This window comes from Abramis brama (assembly GCF_963993115.1).
Source record: "Abramis brama genome assembly, chromosome: 18".
In the NCBI taxonomy this organism is placed as follows: domain Eukaryota; kingdom Metazoa; phylum Chordata; class Actinopteri; order Cypriniformes; family Leuciscidae; genus Abramis; species Abramis brama.
In genome coordinates, this window is record NC_139980.1 from 23,895,504 (window position 1) to 23,919,443 (window position 23,940).

At 34.8% G+C, this 23,940-nt stretch overlaps 1 protein-coding gene across 2 annotated transcripts; it reads left to right on the forward strand.

The window, feature by feature from the left end:
• The first annotated feature begins 40 nt into the window (after window positions 1-40).
• rxrgb (retinoid X receptor, gamma b) lies at window positions 41-23,562 on the forward strand. Of its 2 annotated transcripts, none has more exons than XM_084091796.1 (10): window positions 41-202; window positions 17,548-17,780; window positions 19,738-19,882; window positions 19,994-20,173; window positions 20,876-21,036; window positions 21,180-21,309; window positions 21,887-22,019; window positions 22,110-22,201; window positions 22,806-22,911; window positions 23,004-23,562. In XM_084091796.1, exons 1-10 carry the CDS (start codon window positions 172-174, stop codon window positions 23,149-23,151), a joined length of 1,359 nt encoding a protein of 452 aa, XP_083947922.1. In that variant the 5' UTR covers window positions 41-171; the 3' UTR covers window positions 23,152-23,562. The 2 variants fall into 2 exon arrangements, with proteins under 2 accessions (XP_083947922.1, XP_083947923.1); XM_084091797.1 differs by lacking the exon at window positions 41-202 and adding an exon at window positions 6,265-6,349.
• The last annotated feature ends 378 nt before the right edge of the window (window positions 23,563-23,940 follow it).

Genomic DNA, 23,940 nt, shown 5'->3' on the forward strand with positions numbered 1-23,940 from the left:
ATGTGTTATCTGATTGTTGTCGTTTGTGAAACCCCTCCTCCCCCCTCCCCCTGAGCGCGGCCCCGATCCAGCCAGCAGCTCCGCAGAGTTCAGTTCACTCGGGCCGGGGAGAGGAATTGAGAGGGGTGCCGCGCGGCTCCAGGACAAGACCCGGCAGTAAACTGACTCGGAATGGATACTCACGACACATATTTACATCTCCGTAAGTCGCAGTGTCTTTTCATTTCCTGTTGCTGCTCTTCTGTATCATCTTTGCGCAGTTGCCCGTGCTGTTTGCTGCCACGCGCGTGCGTGCCGTCAAAGTTTAATTAAACAACTTCGCTGATGAACTTCACTTCAGACTGATTATTGTCCTATCAACCCGCGTGCTTTGCTATTGGTCAGGTGATCACGCCGCGGTGTTACAGGCACGGTTGGCATTTTAATTGCATTTATGTAATCAATCGCCCTCAAAGCACGCCTGTTGTGTCGGATTCGTTATGTATTGTTTTTGAGAAGATTTCCAGTCGTGTAGGCTACAGCATGAATATTCCGCGACTTGTTTCAGGAGTGAAGGCGAATGACATATTACTTTAGACAAAGTCAGAGACAACTCTAGCCAGTTCTAATGTTAGTCTATGGTGTTGAGTAGACTAAAAAAAGTGTTGAGTAATGGGTAGACATAAGACTCGAATCAAATAAGTAGCCAGTTTGACACACCTAATTAAAGTGCATGACGCTCTTAATCCAATTTACTTGACATTGTCATGTTAAGTTGTAATGAATTTACTAAATGCTTAAATATGTATTCAGATTTTAAAAAACGTCAGCAGAGTACAATAGATTAGCACATGTTATTATACCCTTAAATATAATTGAAGATGTTTTGTGTGTTGGAATATTGTTGGTTTTTGGTTGGTCCACTCTGGTCATCAGATGGTTGACCAACAGCTATCATGTTTTGACCATCATGAGCTGGTTTGACCAGCAGGCAGCTCCAAGATGATCAACTAGCTTATACCAGCTAATGACCAGCTTGAAACCATCTTCCATGTTCCAAAACACAGCTACCTGCTTAAGCTGGATTTTCCAGCAGAGCAAGAATTCAGCCTAATGTACATATGCTTTTGAGGTAATATCAGATGTATTTATTATTTTCAATGAAGAATATGTATCAACAATGTTTTTACTCTATGTATTTTACAGAGATTTGTAGAGCAAACACAATAATAGTATGCTGTATTAATAAGTATGTTAAAGTTGTTGTGGATAACAGAGAGCTTCATGCAAAAAGCTATAAGAATGGGAACTAATAATGATGAATAAATATAGAATAGAATCCTGTAAATATGATACAGTCATGTGACATAATGATGTCCAGGTTATTTCTGTTGCTTTTAGAACCAGACAGACACTCTGCTGGTTTTGAACTTTGAACCAGGTTAACAAGGTTAAATTAATCACAGTGATTAAGTGAACAGCTATACACATTCAATTCCCTTTTAATTACATTTACATGTATGCATTTGGCAGATGTTTTATCCAAATAACATGCATTCAGGGTTTATATTTTATTGGTTTATGCATTTTGAATGGAACCCATGACCTTGGCATTGCTAGCAGCAACATGCTATACTGTTTGAGCTATAGGATTTTTTTGATGTCACTGAAGCCATCTGAGCCTTTACTCTCAGCTTATTCTTGTGGCTTTCTGTAGACTTTCAGAGAAGTGTTTATAACTGACAACATTCCTCCACCTTTAACAATGTGAACCCACTCTGCAAGTCCAAAGACACATAGATGAGAAAAAAAGGACACGTGTGTTACAGTCATCAGACAGGAGTGGCTCAGAGGCCTTTGTTATTGTCAGCTGTACACATGCTTTCAAACTGATCACAGCGGTTTCTGTAGATTTCCTATGCGCTTAAGGCTTTCAACATGTGACTCACTGAGCAGCCTTGCCCTTAGAGTCAGAAAAGCCCAGCTTTTGGGAAAGGCTTTGGGGAAAAACAGAGGATATGCATCCATGAGAAAAGAACGTATTGGAGTGTGTTCTTTAGGCAAATGATTCTGTCAGTCTTTAGATTTTGAGATCATGACCAGCTAATTGTACTTATTAATTCTATTAACATTTGATGATTATTAAGATTAGTCCTTTTAAGGAGCAGTTTGACAATTCATATGTCATAACCTTTACACCGATGGTGCTGCTACTGTAGATAAATGTATAGCTGCTATAGATAAATGAACTAGATACTATTTCGGACCTCAGCTCTTATTAGCTCCTCATTCTGGATATATAAACATGCTGGAGTAATATAAGTCTGGGGTGAAGTAGACTGGGGCAAGAGTGGAAATCTATTTTGATCACTGGACATGTTCTGAGCGCTTCCTTGAGGACATGCTGCTTTGAAATGTTTGACGTGGACCCCTGCATCACAGTAGCGGGGTTGAACTGTGTTCACGTGCTTGTCAACATGGGTTGCAGGCTGTAAAATGTTTGAGGAGAAGTCTCTATGCTCACCAACCAAGACTGCGTTTATGTGATCCAATACAGTGATTTGGGGCTCACTGCTCAAGAAACATTTCATAGTGTTATCAGTGTTGACAAAAGTTGTGCTGCTTATTATTTTTAAGGATTCTTTGATGAATACAACGTTCAAAGGAACAGCATTTATTTGAAATGTAAAAATGTAAAACTCTTTACTAGGGATGCACCGATTGGATTTTTTTGGGCAGATACCAATACTGATTTTAACAAACAACTATTGGCCAATTCTGATACTTGTCACTTGCTCATTTATTTGAACCTTTTTCATTAAAATAGATTACTGTTTTGATCATGTTTTAAATGAGCAAAGTTTAAAAACACATAAGGTATACTAGCTAGTTTATTGCTGCATCATCAAATTATTTTCATTGAACATGGATTGGATCCTTTTAACATTCAACAGCCCAACATTATAAGAGGCACAAATAAGTCAACATGGCAACCTTCAGAGATTATTTTTGCTATCAAATATTTCTTATTAACAACTAACTTATATTTGACTTGTTATTATAAAACATTATATTTCTTTAACAAATAGAAAGACATTATAATTAACTGTCAGTTTATATATTGGCTTTGGTTTTAAATTGATAACAAATCGGCCGAATCGGCGTATCGTATTTAGTATCGGCGGCCAAAACATCAGTCCATCTTTAGTCTTTACTGTCACTTTTGATCGAGTTAGTGCACCCTTGCTGAATAAAAGTATTAATTTTTTTTAAGAAAAATCTTACAGACCCCCAAATTTTTAATAGTAGTGTGTACATATTCACACCCTCTTAATTATCCCAAGTCTAAGACTTATTAAAGATGGAAGATGATAATGTTTGTTAGGTTTAATAATTTTTTTTGTTTAATAGTGATGTCAATGTCTAATGTTTTTGTTAGCAATAAGAAAAATGCAAGGAGATGGAGAACCTAATACTATTGTTTTGGTGATGTGAACTTCTAAGGCAGCTCCAATTGTGTCAATCTTCTGTGTGATCTCAACTCTCTTTTCATTCAGACTGATCCATGTGGGGCATTGCTTTTATTGGATGACATATTAACAAGGCTTTTTTAGATTTACCCTAAAGGCATTCTGTTATAAAGTCAGCTCTCTCTCTATTGTCTCTCTGCCTCAATGAAACTGTAATGGCATCATTATTGATCTATTGTAGGCTTTAGTAGAAAGTGCTTTCAAGGGATCACTGTTTAATTTTATTATTTTTTTGCACCGTTTTTTGCAATTAATTTGGCTCAAAATCCTCCATTGACTTGATGCTGATATGACACTGATATTTAATTCAGTAAATATGAAGTTGCAGTTGTTTGACCTCATTATACGATGTCATAACTTGTCTCGGTTTGTGGTCGGTAAGATTATTTAATGTTTTAAAAGAAATCTCTTATGCTCACCAAGGCTGCATTTATTTGATTAAAATACATTAAAAACAGTAATAATGTGAAATATTATTACTATTAAAAGAACTCTGTTCTATTTTAATACATTTTAAAATGTAATTTTTCAGCAGCCATTACTCCAGTCTTAAGTGTCACATGATCCTTTAGAAATCATTCTAATATGCTGATTTGGTGCTTCAAAAACATTTATTATTATCAGTGTTGAAAACAGTTGTCCTTCTTAATATCTTTGTGGAAACTTAATTTATATTTGTAATAATGTAAAAGTTATTTACTGTGATCTTTGATCAATTTAATGCATTCTTGCTGAATAAAAGTATCAATTTCTTAAAAAAACAAAACCCTTTTGAACAGTTAGTTATGTATATTATTCGAGCTCATTTTTCTTCCCGTTCAGTGCTAATGTTGATTCATGGCACTGTCTTGAGATAGAAGTACATTAGATAATAGCAGGTAGGGTTGGGCAACGATTAATCGTGATTAATCGCATCCATAATAAAAGTTTGTGTTTACATAATATATGTGTGTGTACTGTGTATAGTTATTTAGTCAATATAAATACACACATACTGTATGTATGTGTATATTTAAGAAAAATTTGGTATTTATATATAAAATATTCATATATAATATAAATTATGTATAAATATATCTACAGTATATACATGCAAATTTTTCTTAAATATACACATACATATGTGTGTATTTATATATACAAAATAATTATACGCAGTACACACACATATATTATGTAAACACAAACTTTTATTTCAGATGCGATTAATCGCAATTAATCGTTGCCCAACCCTAACAGCAGGTGTGTGAGAGAAGGCTGCCAGACTTGGCTGTGAACTATTCTTCATAGTGTGTGTGCATGTGTGAGAAAGAGCTGTCATTGCCAGTTTACTGACTTAAAGGATTAGTTCACTTCAGAATTAAAATTTCCTGATCATTTACTCACCCCCACGTCATCCAAGATGTTCATGTCTTTCTTTCTTCAGTCAAAACGAAATTAAGGTTTTTGAGGAAAACATTCCAGGATTTTTCTCCATATAGTGGACTTCAATGGGGTACAACGGTTTAAAGGTCCAAATTGCAGTTTCAGTGCAGCTTCAAAGGGTTCTAAACGATCCCAGAAGGAATAAGGGTCTTATCTAGCGAAACGATCTGCCATTTACTACCAAAAAAATAATAATAAAAATATATATATATATATATATATATATATATATATATATATATATATATATATATGTATGTATATGTATATGTATCTTTTTAACCACAAATGCTCGTCTTGCACTAGCTCTGCGATGTACCACGCATTACATAATCACGTTGAAAGGTCATGCGTGTTCCAGTTCAAAAAGGTAGGGTAAAGCGAAAAACTCCATCTCATTTTCTCCTCCAACTTCAAAATCATCCGACATCGTTGTTTTACCTTTTATTTATTTATTTATTTATTTATTTATTGTGTAAATGGCGTTTGACTTAGTCTTTGCACGTTCGCTTTATAAATACTAGGTCGGTACTTCCGCCTATGTCACGTGTGACCTTTCAACATGATTTCGTAATGCGTGGCGCATCGTAGCGCTAGTGCAAGACGAGCATTTGTGGTTAAAAAGTATATCAATGTTTTTTTTTGAAAATGACAGATCGTTTCGCTAGATAACACCCTTATTCCTCGCCTGGGATTGTGTAGAGCCCTTTGAAGCTGCATTGAAACTGCAACTGTTGTACCCCATTGTAGTCCACTATATGGAGAAAAATCTTAATTTCTTTTCAACTGAAGAACGAAAGACATGAACATCTTGGATGACCCGGGGCTGAGGAAATTACCAGGAAATTTTAATTCTGAAGTGAACTAATCCTTTAATAGAAGTATTCATATGCCCATCTTTCTGTTATATTATGGTAAATTATAGAATTTATTTGATAATCAGATGTTTACAGTAAATATAATCTTAAAATCTGAATCAAAAAAATTGCTTCTTTATTTGAATCTCACACACACTTGAGCACACTTCATCCCTGGCCGGGCAACAGGTGGCTGATAGATTTAATGATACCCTGAGCCTCTGTCCGGGCAGACGTGGTCTGTGCAGAAGGAGTCTTGTCAAAGCTCGGAGGGAGGCTGATCTTTGTGGCAGTAAACGGTTCTTGCTGGATTCAATCGTTGATAATCCGAGTAATCCCATAAACGAGCAGACTCCTCCCCGCGGATCCTTCCCCTACGGCCGTCCTGTTTCGCTCATATCCCATCTGTTCCATCAGCAGAGTGAGTCTGTGTTCGGACAGGTGCTCTACTGTGCCCGGTAAGGTTTAGTTGAGTGGTGCTCGCGGTCATGTGGCATCCGCCGGTGTTGCCTCTTCACGGTCAGAGTCACGGCAGAGAGAATGGTCACTACAGCCACCGTGAGTATCTGATAATAATGGCTGGTCCCAAACTGCTATGCTTATGCTCTCAGGAACAACACGACTGGTGCATCCTAAGGGAAGATGAGATAACTGTGCTATGTAAAACAATTGGAAAAACACTTGTTTGACTCATTTTGAAATCTGATTAGATTGTGATACTTGCAGTTTTAGGGATGTGATGGTATGTGTTTTTTTGTCATGAGTAAAGAAGCTGTTGTACCTTTTATTATTTCTAAGCAAGGGATTAACCGCTTAAATTCACAATTAGAATTGGTTTGTAAAGTAATTATTATTTTCAAACAGGTTTCCTGATCTCTTCACCTGTCATTGGTTGGACAAACGAATAGTCCCACCCCAAACTGATTATTTTCATTGATGTAAAAAATTTGTTTAATTGTAACTCAAAATAGTCAGGTTGATTCAATCATATTTAATAATATATTTTACTTACTCAACCAATACATGAAGAATTTGTAGTTTTTTTGTTATTATTGTTTTTTGGTGGGAGTTTGCTTGATTTTGGTTTATTTTATTCAGAATTTATTTTATTATGTTATTTGAATTATAATATATGTATTATACGCTAAAGGGTTTTTAAAAGTCTCTTTTGCTCACCAAGACTGCATTTATTTGTTCAAACATACAGTAAAAACAGTAATATTTTATATATATATTTATATATATAATATATATGTGTGTGTGTTGTAGCTTGTTTGTAATTAACCTGTAACCTCTGCTCTCAGCTGTTGACAGTGAGAATAGTTTACTTGGCAAGGCTCTTTACTCTAATGCTGTTTAAATGGAGTATTGCGGATATTTTTGGAAAGTCTGCTTGGATCAATCTATTTTCGGTACATCACTTTATATCTCACACATTTGCAGTACTTCACCCCCTCACTTCTTTTCTTCTCTGTTTCTCATGTGCTCTTTCTACACATTCACCATCTCTGTCTCTCTCTGACAATAGTTCTGTTGAGGGCATTTGTGGGTGTGGGTGTGTGTAAATACTTTTACTGACAAGGACAAACTCCCATTTGATCGCACAATAGAAAGCGGTGACGGGAAGTTGTCGTCGCTGATTGACGGTCAGTTACTCTCTGTTGTTCTTTCTCTTTCTGTTTCTACCTTTCTCTGAATGTTGATGCAACAAATAAAACTTGCCAATTCTTAGATAGTGAGCTTGCATTCATTAATGTTTGCATGTCTCATTTTACAAATTAATGTTAAATGAGATTACATAAATTAACCTTTGGAGGACATCTAGGTGTCTTTAATAATGGTATACTTCTTGTTTTGGAAATGGGGGCTAAAACATACATTGCAATTATGTTGACATAACCTTCTAATTATCAGGTTTGTCTAGGCTTCTTAATTCCAGTGATGACAAATATTAAAGGGATAGTTTAATTCTATCACCATTAATTTACCCTCGTTGTTCCAAAATTGTATGATTTTCTTTCTTCTGTGGAACACAGAGAGTCGGGGGTTCAAAACAACATTGGACATCATCTACTTTCATTCTATGGAGGAAAAAAAAATATATATATATATTTTTCAGAATATATTTAAGATGAATTGGAGCACTGACTCTAAGATTAACCCCATCACCAGTACCTGACCTCATTGATGATCATGTTTTTCTGTAGTTGTGTTGTCCAATATATAGTGGAAAACCTTCCCAGAAGAGTGGAATGCATTAGGGAAGGACCAGCATTAATGTCTGGTTTTGTGATTAAGAAGCACAAGTGGGTGTGGTGTCCACATGCTTTATCCATAGTGTAGTTTGTTTACTTTAATCCAAATGTTTCTTTCTGTAAAAGGTATTGGCAAGCAATATGTCAGCTGGTATTGTTTCTCCATGAAAATTGATTTTATAAACATACTTGAATAACTGCTAAATAGGGGTGGAACGGATCGCAGTGATCCGTACGGACCAGGCCCCACGGTTCTTAAAGTGATAGCACACACCTAATATTCCTACTGTTGTCTGTGTCATTAATATTAATAAAACAACAAAATACAGCTTTAACAAATATGAAACTATTTAATTTCTACAGTGAACAAATAGTGTTATTTTACATTTAGGCTTAATTATAAATTTCTGTACGTTTGTAAATAACTTTGTAACTGTTATTTAGTATTCATCTCTGTTTGTAATTTGTACATTTGTTCTAATTTTATCACTGACTGTTCACTTGTTTTAAATAATGTGTGAACTTTATCATTTAGGTAAAAAAACAAACAAAGTTACCCCCCCCCCCCCCCCATATATATATAGCCTATAATTTTTTTTATTTTTTATTTTTTATTTGCTGATCTGAAAAATGATCCGATCCATGGCTCAAAAAACGTACATGATCCGTACCGTGATTTTTGTGATCCGTTCCACCACTACTGCTAAATCAAACCACCTCAGACTAGTCGTAGGTACCATAAGAAAACCTTGTTTTGTAGCCCTGCAGGCTGCAGCTGCTTTTCATTGTTTCATATAAGACCATAACATCATTTAAATAGGGGTTGACCAATACAGGCCATTTAGCAAAATTTCTGCAAAATGATATTACGTTGCTTTTTGCATTTTTCTTGACACTTTTAATGTGAAATGTTACGTCTTTAAAGAGTTACATTTAAAAGCACATTCTGTTTCATCCGGAACAGAAGAACTTGAATGTGGCGATGTGTTATTCAGTGGTTGTTCTACATATCATTAGAGTGATACTAAAAGGTTAATGCTCTATAGCATACCACCTACATTAAACCTTACCCTAAACCTAACCGATAGAGTTAACAAAGCAAACATGAGATAAAAATGCATGCAATTTTAGATCGCTTCTACAAGTGTTTTTGCTTTTTAATCGCTCCTAAACGCAAGTGTAATGCTGTACCAGATGAGTTACAGTGCAAGTTTACTACATCAAAACAATCATGCACAATGGTAAAAGTGTTTTAAGGTCATAACATAATATTGTGCAAAGAACTGTGCATCTTTATTAACTGATAATATGCCTCTGTTATCATAATGTTAGTGTTTTACTGCCTCTAGTGTTCATTTGGAAACTGCAGGGAATTGAATGTAAAGGTACTTCTTTGGAGTTTTGCAAAAATTTAGGTAGAAGCATCTTTTTCCAAAGAGCCGGTTAGGATTGGCAGTAGGTTAGTGTTTGGGATCAATACTGAGAAAAACATCTTTCAAAATTGTATACGTTTGACTCAGCACTGACATAAAACACTAGACTCCCTTTCTATCCTAATCTTTCCTTTTACCAGTTCTGAATGTATTTCACACATGCTGCTGTTTAATGCTGCTAGACCAGGGATGGGCAACTTCGGTCCAAGCTTCAGAGTTTAGCTCCAACCCTGAAAAAATCACCTGCCTGTAATTTTCTAGTAATCCTGAGGACCTTGATTAGCTTGTTCAGGTGTGTTTGATTAGGGTTGAAGCTAAACTCTGTAGGACAGTGGCCCTCCAGGACCGAAGTTGCCCATCCCTGTGCTAGACTGTAACCTAAACTGTAAAAAAATATTGGTGGTTTAACTTGAAAAAGTAAGTAACCTGGTTGCCTTAAAATTCTAAGTTCATTGAAATTAAAAAAATGTTGTTAATACAATGAAGGAGATTGGTTTAATTAGCAGAAACTCAAAATATTATGTTATCCGAACCACATTTGACAAAAGAAAAAATGTTGTGATAATAAATGTGTAGCAGTCTCCTTTAAAAGGTTAGTTCATCCAAAAATGGAAATTCTGTCATTAATTACTCACCCTTATGTCGTTCCAGACCCGAAAGACTTTCGTTCATTTTCGGAAATCACAAATGAAGAAATATTTTATGAAATCTTGAGAGCTTTCTCTACTCTCCATTGACAGCCTATGCAACTGAAACTTTGACGCTTCAAAATGTTCATAAAGAGATCGTAAAACTAATCCATATGAATTGAGTGGTTTAGTCCAAATTTTCTGAAGAGACTTGATCGCTTTATATGATGAACCGATTTAATTTAGCCGTCTACTCACATAAACATTGGTCAGCGTACATAAACAGAAGCTCAACCGATCACGAATGACGCGCAAGAACAAACTTCTTACGGAAACTCAAACGTGTTGCGTAACCAATGAGGTTCATTCTTGTGTGTTACGCAGCTGTTATGCAGTACTTTTGAGCTTTCAAAGTTTCACTTGTATAGGCTGTCAAGAATGGAGTGTACAGAAAGCTCTCAGATTTCATAAAAATATCTTCATTTGTGTTCCGAAGAGGAATTAGTCTTACTGGTTTGGAAAGACACAAGGGTGAGTAAATAATGGCAAAATTAAAAATTTTGGGTGAACTAACCCTCTAATTGGTAAACACTTTTTTGTGTGTAAAATGTGTATGCAGTTGTTGCTCTGAGAAACTTGAGAGCTGCTTTCTTTATTGTTAGTCAATAAATAAAGTTTATTATTATTATTATTAGTTTAGATGTTAGCACATGAAGCACATTTTTGGGTTACATGTCAAGGTTTCCCTATGAAGAGTCCTCTCTGTCAGTAAAACTGAAAACATTTATTGACTTTTTATGGTTTGATTGAGATTGTTGGTTTCAGATATCCCAAGACAGCTTGTTTTCTAGAAAGTTAAACTAGAAAGTTTATTCTGAAGGTTGAGAGAGATGTGCACATGTATTGGGGTGGGTGTTAACTGTTTCTACATGTCTCTTATCTGTCTCGGAAGAAACTTGATCCTCTGTTAAACCCTCAAGAACAAGCACAGTTTCAGGAATTTTGGAACAGAAATTGTTGTCTTGGGTAATTTTCCTGGCTAGTGTGACCCTTATCCAGTGTTTCCTACTGTTGTTGTTTTTTGTGTGCAACAACAGCAGGAGATAACAGTAACAGTAAGTTTTTTAAAGAAATTAATATTTTATAATGCATTTAACTGATCAAACACTTTTACATTTGTTACAAAAAATATTTGTAATTACCACAAAAATATTAAGCTGCACAACTGTTTTCAACATTGATATGATAATAATAAGAAATGTTTCCTGAGCACCAAATCAGCATATTAGAATGATTTCTGAAGGATCAACAGCTTTGCCATCACAAGAATAAATCACATTTAAAAATATATTCAAATAGAAAACGGTTTAAATTGTAATCATATTTAACATAATTATTATGTTTTAATGTAGTTTTTGTCAAATAGATGCAGCCTTGGGGAGAAAAAGAGACTTCTTTCAAAAACATTTAAAAAATCTTACCGACCCTAATCTTTTGAATGGTAGTGTACATATATTCAGTGAGTTCTATCAGTGAAGGATTGGTCAGACTCATTAAAAACCACACAACTTGTGAGTTTGAGAGTCTTTTTGACCTGGCTGGCTAATAAGACTCATCATTTAATATAAATCCGACTATTTTGGGAACCAGTGAATATAATGCAAATATAGTAGACGGGTCATCTTGACCTTGTTTTGAGGTTCGCAGTTCTCCAGAATTCAGGCTATTGAGGGTCAGCCGCTGCTTTTGAATTGTTTTCACAGAGGTCTGGCTGCCGCTGAACACTGTTACTTCATGATATCTTGTGCAATGTTCAGTGGAACAGAGAGTGGATCTCTGCTGATTGTTACATTGTGACATTTCCAGGGGTCATCAAGTGATATCACAAACTTTAATCGTTTTGTCCATTACTATACCATCCTCAATGCTACAGATTGTCAGATGTCATATGATCTTGATGTGACAGGATGTTTTGAAACTGATTAATGTTCCTTTATTTCCTGTGGAGTTTTTTTTTCCAAATGTCAGCATATCGCCTCCGGTCAGCATTTTTCTGATGTCCATTTTCAGACTGTAACGTTTAGTGTACAGTATTATCCGTCCCTCCGTCCGTGTCAGTCATTCTATCGTTCTATCATCTGTCTGACTGTCTGTTTTTCTGTCTATCTGTCTTTTTTACTTTTTCATGTGTGACTATAAAGCAGTTGTCAGCAGAAGTTATTTGAAATCTGAGTGATGCATGTGACAATGTGGTTGTTTTGAACAGATTAATACAGAGGTTACTACTGGACACACTCAGAGTTCATTGACTTCATTCCGCTTCACTCAAGTCAAAATACTCTATTATTCTTTAGTATTCACTTAACTCTTACCTTGTCAAGCACTCACCCTGTCAGCCACATACAGCAGCAGTTATAGGCCTACGGTACAGTATATCTTTTGTGCAACAGAACGCACACACTCAAACACAAAATCAATCTAGAAAATTACATTTCATCAGTAATAGTGTTAGACAGTGCTCAATACTGCTCATGAAAAAATCCCAACGTGTCCCAGACCTCCTGAGGCATGCATGAGTCCACCTCTGTCAGTGATTCTGGGGACATGAGCATAAACATAATGCATTATTACAGCAGTACTGATAAGAAAAACATGAGAGGGGGAGTGTCTGTGTACACTTGTATGCGTTAACATTTTAAGCACGGTGAATGAAATGTTTAGGTAGTAAAGATAGTATTATTGCCTGTAATAACATTTTTTAGAGACAGATATGTTCAGAAGTAAATAAGATTACAAGAGGACGTTTATTGGCAGCACCCACGTGTAGATGCTATCTTCAGTGTATAGGTTAATCATTCACATATAAAGACTGTGTGTGCCGATAAAACTAGTTTATGATATGGTTAATGAAGTAATGTTGGTAACTGAAGTATAGTGTGTGTGTAGTCCTGGGCTTTGGGGGATTATGGACACATGGCGGTAATCAGGGTTGATTTAATGTCTTCCAGCTCTCCACAGCAGACTGGGATAGAGTGGGACAGTGTCCCATTTCTCAATCACTTCTGCCCCCCTTCCACCTTTTTGTGTTTGTTGCCCTTCCTTCAACCCCCATCTTCTTAGCTGAAGTGTCTGTAAATTGGTTGAAAATATTTGTCAGTATTTTCAAGTTTAGTGCCATTATTGATCAGATGTCAACTTCATTTAGGACAGAAATAAGCGATTCAAAAGATTAAGGAAGATGGGAACCTTTTTGGCTTTCATAAAGTGGGTGTGTGTGTTTGTGTGGTTCCAGCCAATAATATGCTGCTAAATCTAAAAAAGCTAACTGTCAAAACCTGCTTTTAGGGACGTCCTTAGGAAAAAGTCAAAAATTTACTTTAATAACATGGCTTTATTTTGAAAAGTTTTTCTTTTAACTAGCTATTTTGCATTATAACCAGCTGTTTAAGTTAGCTTATTGCAAGTTTTTACAATGTTTCTTTTCTATGGAATCACATTCAGTATTTTTTTTTATTCTGAAAAGTGCAAAATGGTTCTTTTAGCAATAAGGCTGCATTGTTTGTAGTTGATACACTCTAATAAATAAATGAATCTAATCTAATCATCTGAATCTAAAATAATAAAAGGTAATAAAATAAAATAATATAATAATAATAATAAGTTATATAATGTTATTAAAAAATAATTAAAATGCACTGTAAAAAAAATAATAATAATAATTTAAATGCTGTGTGGTTGTCAGAGTAATTCTGTTAAGAATACAGTAAAAATGTAAACATATTTACAGAACAGACTTCTCCAAAAAACAAATACATTTTAAACGGAAAATCAAACTTTAGCAAGACCACGGTGCTGCTACTAACATCTGTTTTGTTCTTTTAACATATAATGACATTCACCATAATAACACTGGTGGTAAAGAGAAAAGCCACATGATGAATCAAAGTTCATCATAAGTAGCTTTTCCACAAGCTGCGGGGAATATGTAAGATTCACACAGTGTCATACACACAAACACAAAACACCATCATGGTAGCACACATGACACTAAAATAATGCAATAAACATAATTTCTCAACATAAGATTTAACATTTAACTCTTAATGTACATAACTAATAAGAAAAAACTATGAAACATAATTATTAAAATAAATAAAAACACAAAATGTGAAGTGTCACACAGGGACTTGTGGGAATGTCAGCTTACAGTTTTTCACTGTAAATTATATGTTTATTTGTTATTTTTACTTTCAAAAATGGTGTAAAATTACACGAAATGTTAGGTTAGATCTATTACAGTTTTTCTCCATATATAGTACGGGAACTTGCTGTTAACCAATTAACAGGTTTTTACTGTCTTTTACAGTTAATTATTTACTGTGTAAAAAAAAATCAAGAATTATTTGAAAACAATAGAAGTCTAAATGTAAATCACTATTTATATATCTAGATAAATGTGTGTAATGGCACACTCTCTTTATGTGGTCCATGTCGCTTTCCAATCTGCTGTTCAGCTTTGTAAGTATTGTAAATCTCTGTTAGCAAGCAACATTGATTGTTTTTCTCTTTTTCCCATTTTGCATTTGTTTTCTCAGAGGAACAGTGTTATTAATAAACAATCGATAAAAAACAGTGAAAGAAAAAATAATTTTAAGATGAAAGATGAAATATAGGATAAAATAGTTAATGAACTTTCCCTCTCTCTATCATGTCATTGTGAATTATTAGTTAGTTAGTGAGAGGCTTAATGAATTAGAGCCCTGCTGGAGACGCACATCAGCTGACCAGTAATTAACAATCAGAAGATTTTAGCTAGCCCCCTCTAAATCCTGTTGTGTTCCAGCCCTTGAATCCATGACTGATGAGGGCTCCTAGTCTTGTCATGTTCATTGAAACGGCTTTTCCTGTTTTGAGTGTACTGAGTATCTATGAGGATACTGATCGTTTTTTGCATGAAATGCAAGTTGTTGTTTTTTTGCATTTTTTGCAATGACAATGTACGTGATTGTGCCTGCACTGGCCTGTGCAATTTCATGTGGTCTCCTCTGAACTTGATTGTAGTCTACCAAAGGCTGCACTTTGCTATCAGACAGCTGTACAAAGGTCATGGGCACTGCAGTGTCATTGTGAAATCCTGATGAATGTCTGGCACATGGACTGTCTCAGAAGAATAAGACCTGAATTATCAGCCAAAGGTTGATGCATCTAAACATACAAAAGGTGTTTATAACGTTATGAAATGCAAGTCTGCAGAGTTAGAGATAAAGTATCCTGCCATCTACAGGATTTCAGTTTCGATATCTTCCATTATACTTGGATGTTTTTGTATGTTTTAAAGTCAAAATAAATTGCACAATCCATTTTATTTCTGTATGTCATATATTTTGGAGTTAAAGGTAAGAAATATATATATTGTGATGAGGGGAATCCTATAACCCACAAAAAATATCGGTATTAATTTGATCATCAACATTAGTTTGCTGCTTGTTTTTTTTTGTTTTTTTGGGGGGGGGGGGGTCAAATTTAAAGATGCAGTACCAAAGCCATAAAAATGTTGTTTCACGCGTTTGACTTTTGTGGTCTGATTTTAATGTAATCGATCCGGTGGGACATTTGAGGATAGGCTGACATGTGGATCACTGGTTGGCCATGTTTCCTAACTACCAAAGGCATCTTGACCATCTGCCACAGATATTTTCCCTTCTGCCCAGAGTCTTAAGACACACACACACACACACGCACACACACATGCAACCAGCTTGAAAGAAAGCAGACTGACTGTGTGTTTATAACAGTGTCTAAGTGCTGTAATGCTTGATTTTGCCTAAGTTAATAATAAAAAAATGCTAGATCTATTCAAATTTGAATAAAAGAAACCACAAGATTTAAATACACTCTTATCTCTCTAATATTACATAAGAAGCTAATTTAAAAAAACTCAGGCCATGACTCAAGTACGCCGAAATGTTTGGACAGAAATCACATCATAAATAAGTTTAAATCATCTCTAGTTTGTATGCATTTTGTGAGCTTGACAGAAAATGCTTCTCATTTAGCAAGTTTAAGAGGTTCATTCTTCAAAACTACATTTCCCATTATTCTCAGCATGTCATGAGAATGATCAAATATATAGATTATATGTAATGATTAAAGGAAATGTTTTGTCCTGATTTGAAATGATTGTTGCGTATTGATTATATTGATTATGGTATTGTACTGTAGTTGATAGCTTGACTATTAGTAAAATACAAGAGCTAAATAAAATCTACATTAAGTCAAAATCTTTCAAGTTCGCTGAACAATATCAAGTTGGTAATGGTCATAATTACATTAAATTGTTCATTTTGATTGTAGTTTGTATGCATTTTGTGCACTGCTACCAAGCTATAAAGCTTGACAGAATTCTTAACATGAGAATAATAGATGATTTAGATTAAAGATAATGATTAAAAAAGGAAAATGTTTTGTCCTTGTTGTTTTGTGTTATGGTATTGTACTATAGTTGATAGCTTGATAGCCATTTAGTAAAATACAAGAGCTAAAATCTACATCAATGCCTGATGATCACCCTCTCTGGGTTTATTTTGCAGTAATGCATTAAGCAGTGAAATAAAATAACCTGCCAGTAAATAACATAAACAGTTACAATCACCTGGTCAGTTTATCTGACCAAACCATGAATGAAGGTTTTGTATTGCACATCATGTCATCTTGTAATCATGTTAATTTAATCTTAGAATAATTTAATTTGATCTTCATCTTGATGAATGATGAAATGAGTTAACGGATTGCAACACTATCGGTATTAGCAAAAAGGTGCAACCTTTGCCCTGTGTGTGTCCTTGTACTACGTTAGATAGATTATATGTGCTTGTTCTGGTACAAACTACCATTACCAGTATGTAGAACTCCATCAGCTGCTGACTGAATGGTTAAAGCAGAAAAGATTTAATAGACTCTGTCAAGTGTCCTCTTACATTTACTCAAACAGCACATTTTTGATTACACATTACACAGCACAGATTTATACCTTATTAATGGAGGAAATGTATGTTTTGCAAAGGCACTCATGCCTCCACAGGTACTTGACGTTCCCGCGGGCACAGCTTCTCGGTTCTCTGACGTCTGGACATGCTAAATAAAAAGTATTTGTTGCGTCCTGATATATTTATACTGACATGTCACATTTTTTTCTATTTACACTGTAGAAAAAAAAATTTTTAAGTTGTAAATAATTAAGATTATCGGAATATGTTTTGCAAGAAAATACTATTTTAGTTTCAAATTCCACATTTCATTCAGCGTGTCACTTGCGGTTTCTTTTTATTTCTTTGTGACATGTACTAGCAATTTCTGAGTGAATGTCATTAACAATCATTTTTGCACTACATTTGAATTCCTCTTGTCTAATATGAATCGCTCTTTTCATCTCTTCATAGACACTAGTGCTCTTAATTCACCCCCCTCTCAGCCGTCACCCATGAGCTCCATGGTGGGTCATCCGTCCGTCATCAGTTCCTCCCGCCCACTGCACTCTCCCATGAGCACCCTGGGCTCGTCCATGAATGGCCTGGCCTCTCCCTACTCAGTCATCGCCCCGTCTCTGGTCTCACCGTCCATTTCCTTGCCCTCTACACCCAGTATGGGCTTTAACACTCTCAACAGCCCTCAGGTAAGAACCTTCCCATAATGCTGTGCTCTCTCAGGCTGACGCCAACTAAAAGCAATAAAATCAGAGTCTAGCATGCCAACTTAGAAATGAGCTTTTCTTTCTAACTTGGGTACATATACAAAAAGTTCTGTCATGAAACTCTAGATGGCACAGGCTGATAGGTCTTTAAATCAATCAGCTTGCTATCACATCATCCTCTGTATGGCACAGCTGATTGGTGCCTGCTGTGCCAGTACCCAATGAGCTGAGCTCGCTGCCCAACCTTCAAACACTTGGTCAGCATTTGCTGTAGCAGTTGCAACGCACTATCGGTGTACTGGCAGTAGCAAATCCCGTACTTGCTCTGCAGCAGCAGCAATAACCAATAACGATTCCAATACCATGCCAAACACTCAAGAGTTGTCATGACAGAATTACATTTATTTGAATGTCGAGTACTGTATATTATCCCCTTTTAAATAAATAAATGCAAATCTCAAAAGCCCAAAATAAATGTACTCACAAACATTCTGAAATAGCAGTTTTAAATAATTTGTTATCGGACTGCCATAACAATCATTTTCAGTCAAAATTATTTAAAATAATAATAAAATGTACAATTCTTTTTATTCCCAAAATGAGATCATTTGACCTAAATTTAGCATGTTACTGCATTGCATACTTTACAATATTTAGTATGTAGTAAGCTAGTATTTTCAATTCTGAACATTTAAGCCCTGCACTGTGATGTGCATCACGTTGTATCATGAATGTCACTCATACTGTTGCCCTGGTGTTACAGAGGTCAGCTTATGTTTGTGTATGTATGTCTCATTTCTCCCTGGAGGCCAGAGAAAGCCATTGACTCAGACAAACGTTTTAGGCTTTTAGTCCAATGAAAGGACATCAATAACTGTAAGAGTATGTACCGACAGACACACAGGGTCTAAATATGCTTGAAATTATTTTGAAATGAAAAGAAAACGTGTTGAAAAGCTTGCAATGCTGCTGTAGCACACGCCGTTAATTTTGCCTGGTGTTTCTTCTGAAATTGTTACATGGGTGTTTCTTGGCCACTTTTTGGAGTTTTATCTCATCAAAATAAAGGCAAAAAGTGAACCCAATGAGCTCAATGAGTATATATTTTTTTTTTTATAAAAAAAATATTAGACTTTTTAAAAGAGTGAAATTATCATATTTATTGTGTGAAAATGATCAATGATAATTTTTACCCATATTACAACAACAGAAAGTAAAGAAAAAACAAGGTACATATCACAGACATGGTTGTGTTATTTCCAATCAAGCTGTCTTTTGTCAAGTTATTAAAAATGTGAGAAACTGTAATTGTGTTTAGGCATCATAAAATTAGCCTTAATGCGACAAAGAAGTTTCAGTTTTCTACCAATATAATTTCTGTCAAAGAATGTTATCAAACCAGTGTTATTTTATGTATTATTTATGTACTTCTTGTATTCCTCATTTCTAAGTTGATTTGGATAAATGTGTCTGCTAAAATAATATATGTAAATAAATACTATTATAGTATTCATTTATATTTATATTCTTATTTCAATGTTTACATTTTAGTTACATTCTTATTTGTTAAATTATTTTTGTCATTTTTATTAGTTTTTGTTTTTTAATATTTATATAGCTTTAATATTTATACGGCCATATCCTGCCACCTGCAGGTAGAATGAAGTAGTGCTGAAAATAATGTGATGGAAAAAAAAATTAAAATTCTCCTGAGAGAGAGACAAAATATCCCTCCTCCCCTTTGAAATGTGATGTCAGTGCTCTCACAGCTACTTGTGTAATGGCCTTGTAAGGGTGAAGTCTGTTTTTGTGAGTTTGTGAGTGTGTTTTTGTGGATTCGTATAGTGTGTGTATGTGTGTGTGTCTGCTGACTTAAACTCTACTCGTGTTTGCACTGTATGATTAATTATTTCTCCTCACCTCTCTTCCTGTCTCACAGATGAACTCTTTGAATGTGAATTGCTCAGAAGACATCAAGCCTCCACCAGGATTGGCTCCGCTGGGCAACATGAGCAGCTACCAGTGCAGTAGCCCTGGATCCCTCTCCAAACACATCTGTGCCATTTGTGGAGACCGATCTTCAGGTACAACTCACAGAGATGTTTGGATGTTGCATTTGGTTTTGGTTTGCAAGTTAATGCAAGATACATCTCCATCTCTTCTGGGGTTCATGACAAATGTGGTTGTGTTTGCAGGGAAGCACTATGGTGTTTATAGTTGTGAAGGTTGCAAAGGCTTCTTTAAGAGGACAATCCGAAAAGACCTGACCTACACGTGTCGAGAAAACAAAGAGTGCCTGATCGACAAACGTCAGCGCAACCGCTGTCAATACTGCCGCTATCAGAAGTGCCTAGCCATGGGCATGAAGCGGGAAGGTTTGTGTTTGCTCCATAATTAAGTTTGAGCACTTAAAGACACTGAGGATAGGCCTTTTGGAAACTGTTTCTTTGACCTTTGAATTGCTGTTTTGTTTTGGGTGTTTTTTTGTTTGTTTTTGCTGCCTTTGTGGCCAGGTCACTCTTGTAAAAGAGATTTTGGTTGCAGTTCATTTTACAGTCCTGTTCCGCATGTACATACTATGTACTTATTATATTAATTACAATAACTAGGTACTAACCCTAACCCTAAACCTTAACCCATGTAGTTACATGATATTACCCAGTACTTTCTTAGGCAAGTACACTGTAAGTACACATAAGTGCACATACTGCAAAATAAAGTGCAACTGAGATTTTAATTTTAATATTATGCTTTATTATATTATATATTATTGGTAGTATTTCTATCATAACCTTATATGACCGCTTTTATAATAGAATATATTATATTTATATTATAAATGTGTTTTATAATAATATCTAAAAATATACTTTAAAATAAAATAAATCAAACCAAATAAAAATATTTAAAAAAATGTAAATAAAGTAAAATATATTTTAATATAGCACAGTTAAATAAAGGTTATAGGTGCGCTATAAACTGTATAGTCCTAAAAAAAATTCAAATGTGTGATAATTCTTTATTACACTGATTTTGAAATTTACTCTGCTCTGCTTGACCTCTGTGATTCCCCGCAGCGGTTCAGGAAGAGAGGCAGCGCGGGAAGGAGAAAAGTGATAATGAGGTGGAATCAACGAGCAGTTTTAATGAAGAAATGCCTGTGGATAAGATTCTGGATGCAGAGCTTGCAGTCGAACCCAAGACTGAGACATACACAGAGAGCAGCCCTGGCAACTCTGTAAGACACAGACATTTGGTCAATTACAATTTACACAATACATATGTGCTGAGTTTAGCCTCATGAAAAAACACTTGGGAAAAAAAAAAGAGTAAATTACTTTCTTTCTCTTTCTCTTTACATCTTCGGGCCTCCCTCCTCAGACGAATGACCCAGTCACTAATATCTGCCATGCAGCTGACAAGCAACTGTTCACTCTGGTGGAGTGGGCCAAGAGAATACCTAATTTCTCCGATCTGCCTCTGGATGATCAGGTCATTCTGCTTCGAGCAGGTATGTGACACACACTCACACAGATACACAACCAATATACATGACCAGGATACTGAAGTTACCGTTTACAAACAAGCGCTAAACTGAAACACACTTAAAACCACCAGGAGTGTATTTAAGTATAATTTATTTACTATTATAGTATTTATTAATCTTTTGAATTAGCTTTTATTTTTTATATTTTCAGTTTTTATTTTAGTTTTAGTATTTTTGTTGTGTGCTTTTAGCATTTTTATTACTATTTTATTACTATTTTTTATATTTCTATATAGCTTTAATTTTTATTTCATTTTTTTGTCATTTTAGTACTTCAACTTAAACTTTTAGTTGCAAAGGTAGCAGTTTTCATTTTTGTATTTTAAGTTTAGGTTATTAATATTAAATATTTACATTTTATTTTATTTCAATTGTCCATAGTCACTCCAGGTCAAAGGGTCAGACAGAACTGTGTTGGTTGTGTAAGTGCTGACCTCTGCTGGATAAACATCGCTAATGAAGAGCACTGTTTTGAGTTCATGAAGACAGAGGGAGATATAGAAATGATTTTCCTGCTATTCATGTCATTTTTCTCCTTCAGGATGGAACGAGCTCCTCATTGCTTCATTCTCTCATCGCTCAATCACAGTTAAAGATGGCATCTTGCTGGGCACAGGTCTTCATGTCCACAGGAGCAGTGCTCACAGTGCAGGTGTGGGATCCATCTTCAACAGGTGAGGATCTTGTTTGTTTAGAGAACAATCAGAAAATCTGTAGCATTTATTTGATAACACCTACTGTGTGTGTATGTGTTTGTGTGACAGGGTACTGACCGAGCTGGTGTCTAAAATGAAGGATATGCAGATGGATAAGACAGAACTAGGCTGCCTTAGAGCCATCGTCCTCTTCAACCCTGGTGTGTTGCTCCTTGCCATCTATAGACACTTGTCTGCCGCATAGATAAAATAAATCATTTTATTTCATTTGGAGTTCTATAATATAATATAATATAATATAATATAATCAAGTTAAAAGGATATTTCACCCCAAAATTGTAAAAAATATTATATTATATTATATTACTCATAATATAATAATATTTTAGGTGAAAAATCCCTTTAACTTATTATATTATATTATATTATATTATATTATATTATATTATATTATATTATATTATATTATATTATATTATATTATATAAAATATTCAAGTTAAAGGGATAGTTTATCTAATAATATAAATTTTTAGGTGAAATATCCCTTTAACTTTATTATATTATATTATATTATATTATATATAACATTCTCAAGGTAAAGGGATAGTTTGCCCAATATAATATAATATAATTCCCAATAATTCTGTCATTATTCTAATCCCAGTGATTTTCTTTTTTTGTGGAACACAAAAAATACAGTTTTTTTTTTCATGTGATTACAGTGAATAGGAACTTTAGATGTAATGACATTTGTGAGATGTTGATAGACATGATTAATCATGCAAATTGCCTCTTCTCATAGACGCTAAAGGCTTGTCCAACCCAGTGGAGGTGGAGGCACTGAGGGAGAAAGTTTACGCCTCACTGGAGACCTACACCAAACATAAATACCCTGACCAGCCTGGCAGGTACAGCCCTACACGTGTTTGTTCAGTAAAAACTGATCATATCTATTGCTCATTCTTAATATTATCTGCTGTCTTCTCTCGCTGCTTAACAGGTTTGCTAAACTTTTGTTGCGTCTCCCTGCCCTCCGATCCATCGGGCTCAAGTGTTTGGAGCACCTATTTTTCTTCAAGCTGATTGGAGACACACCCATAGACACTTTCCTAATGGAGATGCTCGAAGCGCCTCATCAGATCACGTGACACGAGTTCCTATGGACCCTTTTTTTGTACATATTATTATGTAACTAATATAATAACGAACTTGATTGAAGATATTGCAGTACGCTGCATATTTTATACCAAGCACAAATTATTATTATTATTTTATTTTTTTTATTTGCAGGGGAAACAGAGTAATTTTATTGGTATTGTATTGAAAAGAAATGTTTCTGTAAATAGATAATATCAGGTATACATTGTGGTAAGACAATGCAATAAAGAAATTATATTTTATTCAAGGAATATGTTTATCAAACCCAAACAATAATTTCTAAAATGAAGTTTTGAAGTTTAGAATTCTGTCCAAATAAATATTTAAATATTTAAATGCTATGTCCTTTTTACTTCTTTTTTTTCTTTTCTTTTCTTTTTGAATAAAAAAAGAAAGAGCAAGTTGTCATTTTCAATCAACCTTATTTTACTGAAGCATCTAACCTTTTTTCCCCTGCAGAACCAAATTGCAGCAAAACACTCATAAACATTATCTGGTTTAGTGAGCACCGCCCGCTAGATGGCGCCATTTAACGATACAAACCATAATTTAACTTTCACTTTATAACATGTGACTGTTGTGGCTTCCTCATTTTGTGTTTGCTAATCCAGTTTGAACTGTCAAATGGGAAAGTAACATGTTAAGATTTCTTACCCAAACTTACCCAAGAAAATCTTTTGTATGAATTTCTAAAAAGTAAATTTAAATAAAAAAAATGTCCTTATTTATTAGCTCATGTTAAGTCATATAATCTGTACTGTTTTCATTGTTTAAAATAA